The following is a 7,212-nucleotide window of genomic DNA, read 5'->3' as shown; positions in this document are numbered from 1 at the left end:
TAATAATATATATATATATTATTATTTAAAATTTTCGTTCTAATTCTATTTATTATCTCTTTCTATAATATTATCTAAAAAATACAAACTCCAAAACGATTTTTCTAGATCATTTTTCCTGGAGTGAAAAAGCTGTCTTTTTAATGCTGGAAGAGTACAAAAAAAGGGCTGAACGCTTTAGAAATCCTGAAAACAAGAAAAAGCAACTTTGGCAAGAAATATCTGACGAGATGACAAAATATGGATATAAAGTTAACGCAGATGCAATAAACAAAAAGTTTAGGAATTTGAAGATAAGATATCTGATTATAAAGAATAGCGATAAAAAGAAAACGTCAAGGTCTGGTAGAATGTCTTGGATTTATTTTGACATTATGTCCGAAATTGTTTTTGATGATAGGACAGTAAATCCAAACTTAGCAATGGCATCAGCTGTATTTTTTAATAATGATAATGATAATGATGATAATAATGATAATACTCAGAATGAAATTGAAAAGATTGCTAGATTTGAAAATTCTATTCTTTCTAAGAATTTAAGTGATCGAGAAATCGAAAATGTTTTATCTACTAGTTCAATTATCAGTATATCAAGTATTTTAAAAAAAAATGTACAAAATAAAAAATTTAGAAAGAGAAATAAGCCTATAGATAATTATAGAAAAAGATATATGGAAATAGAAGAAGAACGAATTAAGGAATTAAGAAAGATAAGAGAAGCTATAGAAAAAAATAACATAATACAAAAAGAAAGAGTAGAGATATTAAAACAATACTTATTAATTCAACGAGGAAATCTCAATAACATTTTTTATTATTGCTCTTAATACTTTTTGCACGATAACAATTCGCGATCGAAGTTTTAGTTCCAAAGATCTAATTAAATACAGTAGTGAATCTAAAAAAATTTCCATATTTTGTTAAAAAAAAATATTCTAAAATATTTTAAGTATTTACTTGGGTAATAGAGTTTATCATTACAATGTGTTTTCATGATAGCTAGTCAATTATGAAGGAATTTTGTTTTATAAGAAAAATTTATTTTATTTTTTATAAATCTTGATAAATACATATTTCTTTGAGTATTAAATGATTAGATGTATAATTAAAAATACAAAAAAATTTACATCAACATACAGTTGTTGCAGAAACTGAAAAATATTAGTTTATAAGAATTTTAAAGATTGTTACATTTATTTTTTTATTTTATAACATCTGTAGCTGTTTTTTTTATTTTTCATAAAGCATATAGAATAGTCGCTTAATTTCTAGTAACTACTGTATTTATATTTTGGAAAATGTTTTCTATCTAATTTTTTTTGCTTTATTTTATTTAAAGAAATAAAGCAATTAAATTTTATATTTTATTAAAAAATTATCTAAACATTTATAGTTAACTTTAATGTAATATTGAGATTATATAATTTTTTTCCATTGCAATCTTATATCTCAAAAATTTGCAAATTAATTCATTATCTTGATTTTCAATTTATTAATATTAATAGAAATCTATGATTAATTCTAAAATATGTAATTTATTTGTATTCCAATTTACTTCAAAATTGTATTAAAGAATTCTCTGATTTTCTCTTGAATAAAGATACCTGGAAAAGCTTGAAATTCCCAGAGAATTTACAAAATTTTAAGTACCCTAATATTATGATATATAATATTGTGATATATAATAAATAGTAATTAAAATACAAATGTATTGATTTTCGTGTTAAAGAAAAATTATGACAGCAATTTTTTTTATTTTGTACACGTCTTTAATAGTTTCAATAGAATTTATTATTGTAAAATTTATCTGTTATTAAAAATATAGATAATATTAAATTAAAAATATAGATAATATTAAATCAAAAATATAATATTGAAGCGATTTAGGATATTTTTTTAGAACGAGCATTCATTTACATTTTTTTTTTAATGAAAAATTAATGAATTTACATTTATTTTAATACAATACGATAGAAAACGTCAGAAACGGTCAAATAAATCTTTTGTATCTTTAAATGTCGCGGTCGATTTCGCCATGTTCTTTGACCAATTCGTTAAGAGTCTAAAATTTCGGCGAGACTTGTATATCTGTATATGCCAACTATTCAATGGACGAACAGAATTGGCAACAAGTATACTGAATTCAAGTTTACGAGACGTTTGTTCAGTTTATTCGTAATTGATCGTGATTCGTTTTATATTACTGTCAATTACTGCGACATTTTCTTAAATAAGACAACTATAAAGCTACTTCAAAATGGGGAAACGCCAACATCAAAAGGATAAAATGTGAGTTGCATTATTCTTCATACCACCTTGCAGCCTAACTATGACAAGGTATCGCTTTTGCTTCCGATCATTTGACAAACTTCCAAATTCCTTCAGGTACTTAACGTACACGGAGTGGTCGACGTTGTACGGTGGAAGAAAATCGGGAACGAATCTGGAAACAAGCGAGGAGAAGACGTTCAGGCGGTTGCCATACGATCATTGTTGCTTATCTCTTCAGCCCTTTGAGCACCCTTATTGCGATCTGCATGGCAATGTGTTCGAGCTAGAGGCTATTTTGCAATACATAAAACAGTACAAGCACAATCCCATAACAGGAAAACCACTAGATGCCAAGAGCTTAGTCAAACTAAACTTTTATAAGAATTCCCAAAATGAATATCAGTGCCCTGTTCTTTTCAAATTGTTTACAAAACATTCGCATATTGTTGCTATTAAAACTACAGGAAATGTATTTTCTTATGAGGCGAGTATAGAAAGTATAATGTTTCTATTTTTTATTTCATTTTAGAGGCTATTTTGTTTTTTTTTTAAATCTAATCTAATATATTTGTATATAAAAGAATTATTCTTTCAGGCTGTTGAACAGTTGAATATAAAAACTGGAAATTGGAAAGATTTGATGAACGATCAGTCATTCACTCGCAAGGATATTATCACAATTCAGGATCCAAATAATGCGATGAAATTCAATCTGTCGACTTTCCATCATATTAAAAATTACATAAGAGTGGAAGACGAAGGTAGGCTTCTCATTCAAGATTCAGTTCAATAGAATGAATTTTACAATTAATATATTATAATTAATATATTAATATGTTCTATTTTTGTAAGTTATATATGTATGAATGATATTTTTCAGAGACAGTGAGAGAGAGAAATAATCCAAACGCAAAATTAAAAACTGTATCGGCAGAAACCAAGGAGATCCTGATTGAATTGGAAAGAGACTACAAGCCGGTAAAGAGTAACGAGAAAGATGAGCTCTCTACACAGAAGGCAGACAAATTTAATGCTGTTAGTACATCATTTATAAGAAACTTATATTAGCTACGCTTAGCAGAAAAAACAGCATTGCAACTGTTGTCAAATTCTTTAATATGCTTGGTTTATACATTTAGATCTAGTGAGGAACTTAGGACAAGATTCACAATTACATTAAAAAATTTTATAATAATTACAAAGCTGCTTTTCCTGCTTTTTAATTATTATGTATGTAATTATTATGAATGTAGTTATATCGAATATTGGAGAAGTCATTTTATTATTTATTTGTATATAGGCGCATTATTCCACTGGTGCGGTTGCTGCGGGATTTACTTCAACGATAATGCCGGCAGAGACTACCCATCAAGCAGCTGTGATTGCGGAAGATTTAGTGCGATACGAGAGAGTCAAAAAGAAAGGCATGTTATCGCAATTGAGTTGATCTTTACTCAAACATATATAATTCTTATTCTCACTTATCTGTTTTTTATTCAGGATATGTAAGATTTCTCACGAACTTTGGGGCTTTGAATCTAGAACTTTATTGTGATATGATTCCGAAAACCTGTGAAAACTTCATGAAACACTGCCATAATGGTTATTACGACGGCACAAAGTTTCATAGATCGATACGAAATTTTATGGTAAGTATATTGAGCGCGACGATGAACCTCTTAATTTGAATGTATTTCGAAAATTGTATTTTGCGTGTTTTTTTTCTATTTTTTCTTCTTTTATGCAGATATTTCGTTTTTTCACAGATTCAGGGCGGCGATCCGACCAATACAGGTAACGGTGGCAAATCTATTTGGGGCAAACCGTTCGAGGATGAGTTCAAGTCTAATCTGGTTCATCAAGGTAGAGGTATTCTGTCCATGGCAAACTCAGGGCCAAACACCAACGGATCCCAATTGTAAGATCAAGCAGAAAGATGAAACAAAGGATTTGCATTTTGCAATCCTGTTATTTTATTAATGTATTATTGTCGTTTCAGTTTCATCACATTTCGATCGTGCAGACACCTCGATCGCAAACACACAGTCTTTGGGAAGATCGTAGGAGGTCTGGACACGTTAAATGCGATGGAGAAGGTGGAGGTGGACAATAAGGACCGACCGATAGAGGATATAGTCATACAGGGTGTCCAAGTTTTCGTGGATCCTTTTCAGGAAGCGGATGATCAACTCACCGCGGAACGAGTTGCTGAGGCGGAACGATTGGCTCAAGAAGCGAGTCAGAACAAAAAGGACGACAAAAAGGACAAGAATGACACTCAGAAGGTCTATCGATCGGGTATAGGAAAATATGTGAAATTGGAGCAGGAGAAGTAAGATCTCTGTCGTGAATCGAGATTTGTTAGTTATTTTATTAGTTTTAATTATTTACGCGACGTTTAATCCGATTTTCAGATTGGACAAATGGGACGGGAACGCAGAGCCTTTGACAAAGAAGAAGAAGGTCTCGTCGCAATCATATGGAGATTTCTCTTCTTTCAACTTTTAATAAATTCATTGAAATAATTAGAATATCGAATGTATATAGCACATGTACATAGTCTAGTTTATTTTACGTATAACTTTTCTGGCAATTTGCCGTAAAGCCTCTGGCATATTCAAGTTGTTATCTTTTGAAGAGCCAAAATACGGAAATCAAACATAATTGCTGATGGAAAATGGTAAGGAATTTTGAATATTATGTTACATATATAAATATGCGATTCCTTCGATTGTTAAAAATACAATCCTTAAAAATAAAATTGCAAATTTTTATCACTGAGAGATTGAATAAAGAATATGTATTAATTAAGAACACTCATTTCTTATTGGAAAAATGCGCATATATTTTAATTTTGAGTTGAATTTTGGTTTAGATTTGCATTTAATTTAATTAAGATGTTTCATGCTGGATTACTCGATTAAAATATCTAATACTTTCTATCCAGTAGATTAACTTTAATTTTGGTTTAATAAGTTTAATATTTGATTTAATTTACTCTTTGTCCTTTTATTTAAAGAGGTAAGGATAAAACACACATGTTAATATTTATATGTTAATATTTATGCTAAACTCCATATGTGAAAGTTAACATTCTGTTTTTATTGAGCAAATACATTTTTATAGATTATTTATTTTATTTGATATTAGTGTTATAAACAAAAATTTAAAAAATAATGAAAATCTAAATTTTTTTAATATAAAGATTTTAATTACTAAAAATGATTTATGCAAAGTTTCATTGAGATTCACCAATTAGTTTATAACAAATATTTTGTTTATTTACTGAACAAATTAATGTCTGCATCTCAATGTAACTTTATATAAATATTTTTGAATTCATAAAGTACTATTAAAAAATTAAAACTTTTATCATTATTTTATAATAAAAAATAAACAATTTTTAAAATATTACTTTTTATTGAAATAATTTTTTATTGATCCAGATGGTTAACTCTAATTGTTTTGTGTTACTTTTAAATGCAATTTAAAATAATCTGTAATTTTTTCAAGTAATTCTTAACATATTGCATTTGCCTTACAACTTCCTTAAAACTAAAAAGGATAAAAGAATTAAAAAAGATAAAAAGAACATAATTCTTAGGAGTCGAAGCAAAAAGTAAAACTAAGATTAAAGTTCATTTATATTAGTAAAAACGAGCATAAATCTCATATCTATATATCAATGTAGATTTATAAATTTAACCGAGATTACAGTTAATTTATATTGCATAATTCGTACTTTTTTATATTTCTGAGCAAAAATCTGTGATCATCAGGTATGTTTAGGGGTTCCGTGATACCTAGAGCGGCTACTGGTCCGGTCGAGGACCGGAGCCTCCATGTTTGACGTTTGCGGCGCGCGGGCGTGCGAGTCGGAGTGGAGCGAGTTGTCCAGCGCACGACGGTGACAAGGGCCGTGTTCTCTCGGCGATCGGCACGACCTGTTCGGGTGGGTGGAGGTGGTCGCGGTACTCCGGAGTTTCGTGGGACGGTGATCCCGGCTCGCATCATGGACGATCTAGGTGAGTAAAACTTGGAAAAGCTGGAAAATTCCGGCCAGACGCCGAGTTAACCTCTCATAGGCGCACCTAGCCTGTCATAAGGATGACGCGGGGATGCTGCTACTCGTCGATCCGTGAGAGGATCACGTTGGCAGACGCATCGCCGAGTATCGATGAAACCGGATCTCTTTCGTCAAGTGACACTTAAAAGATGTTTTCATTCGGGCCTGTCAAAGGCGATTACTGGAATCGAGGTTACGTTTTCTTTTCTTTTTTTTTATCGAAGATCTCGGCACTCTTTGAGGTGTATTTGTTTGCGTTCGCCAAGCACGTTGATACCTGTCAGCATTCTGGAGCGCGTTTGGTACCGTTACGCTGTCATCAAGAACATTGACAGTTTGAGATGCATTTCTTTTTACGTCTTTCAGGAATGTTGGAATTTATTGATACAAAGACCTCCTTAAGTGTTTAGTGAAGATATCATTGCTTTGAAACCTGTGTCTTCGAGATTAGAAGACTTATATTGTCGTCTAGCAATGAATATCGCTGTATTTTTTATCACATAATATTTAGAGTCGCAAAAAAAATACAAGAAATCGTTTTAAATTAATTTACAGGAAAGAATGATTTTGCTGAAGTAGATATAGATTTGAAAGTAATTTTATTAAACCATCGAAAAAATTAGTATGTAAGACAGATATGATTAAAAAATAATTTTGTTAAATTATCAAAATAATTATGTAGGACGCTCAAATATAATGAGTGATGCTGCAATAAGTTTTGACATTTTAATAATCAATTTAAATATTCTACATGATTATTTTGATGGCCCAGCAAAATTATTTTTGGATCTATATATTTAGCTAAATTTTTATATACTTTGGCAAAATTATTTTTTCCATGTATAATATAATTAGAAATAATTATATTAAAAGTT

The 7,212-nt window shown here is 30.0% G+C and overlaps 2 protein-coding genes across 3 annotated transcripts in view; both read left to right on the top strand.

Moving 5' to 3' along the window:
- The first annotated feature begins 2,066 nt into the window (after positions 1-2,066).
- Positions 2,067-6,090, top strand: LOC108748939 (peptidyl-prolyl cis-trans isomerase-like 2). 2 transcript variants are annotated; one of them, XR_001939332.1, is made up of 10 exons: positions 2,067-2,289; positions 2,386-2,755; positions 2,867-3,032; positions 3,152-3,306; positions 3,572-3,695; positions 3,772-3,920; positions 4,038-4,189; positions 4,271-4,603; positions 4,686-4,951; positions 6,051-6,090. XR_001939332.1 is itself a non-coding variant. In XM_018487377.1 (9 exons), exons 1-9 carry the CDS (start codon positions 2,258-2,260, stop codon positions 4,777-4,779), a joined length of 1,575 nt encoding a protein of 524 aa, XP_018342879.1. In that variant the 5' UTR covers positions 2,067-2,257; the 3' UTR covers positions 4,780-4,975. The 2 variants fall into 2 exon arrangements, 1 of the variants encoding a protein (XP_018342879.1); XM_018487377.1 differs by lacking the exon at positions 6,051-6,090 and having other exon boundaries at positions 4,686-4,975.
- Positions 6,091-6,198: 108 nt separating this feature from the next.
- The window catches only part of LOC108748937 (leupaxin), a 28,264-nt gene continuing 27,250 nt past the window's right edge, over positions 6,199-7,212 (top strand). The window contains exon 1 of the mRNA XM_018487374.1: positions 6,199-6,296. Coding sequence (XP_018342876.1) covers positions 6,284-6,296 — 13 coding nt within the window. The 5' untranslated portion in view covers positions 6,199-6,283. The remainder of the gene's footprint in view (positions 6,297-7,212) is intronic.

Source organism: Trachymyrmex septentrionalis, unplaced genomic scaffold, assembly GCF_001594115.1.
Source record: "Trachymyrmex septentrionalis isolate Tsep2-gDNA-1 unplaced genomic scaffold, Tsep1.0 scaffold25, whole genome shotgun sequence".
NCBI classification, from domain to species: domain Eukaryota; kingdom Metazoa; phylum Arthropoda; class Insecta; order Hymenoptera; family Formicidae; genus Trachymyrmex; species Trachymyrmex septentrionalis.
The sequence above is the reverse complement of the archived record's forward strand: the minus strand, read 5'-3'. Positions and strand labels throughout refer to the sequence as shown.

What these genes read in the sequence shown, in the direction of transcription:
- LOC108748939 (XM_018487377.1), top strand. Translation starts at nt 2,258, where the DNA reads ATGGGGAAACGCCAACATCAAAAGGATAAAAT. An exon ending in AGGCAGACAAATTTAATGCT is followed by an intron (nt 3,307 to 3,571) that starts GTTAGTACATCA and finishes ATTTGTATATAG; the next exon opens with GCGCATTATTCCACTGGTGC. An exon ending in AACACCAACGGATCCCAATT is followed by an intron (nt 4,190 to 4,270) that starts GTAAGATCAAGC and finishes TTGTCGTTTCAG; the next exon opens with TTTCATCACATTTCGATCGT.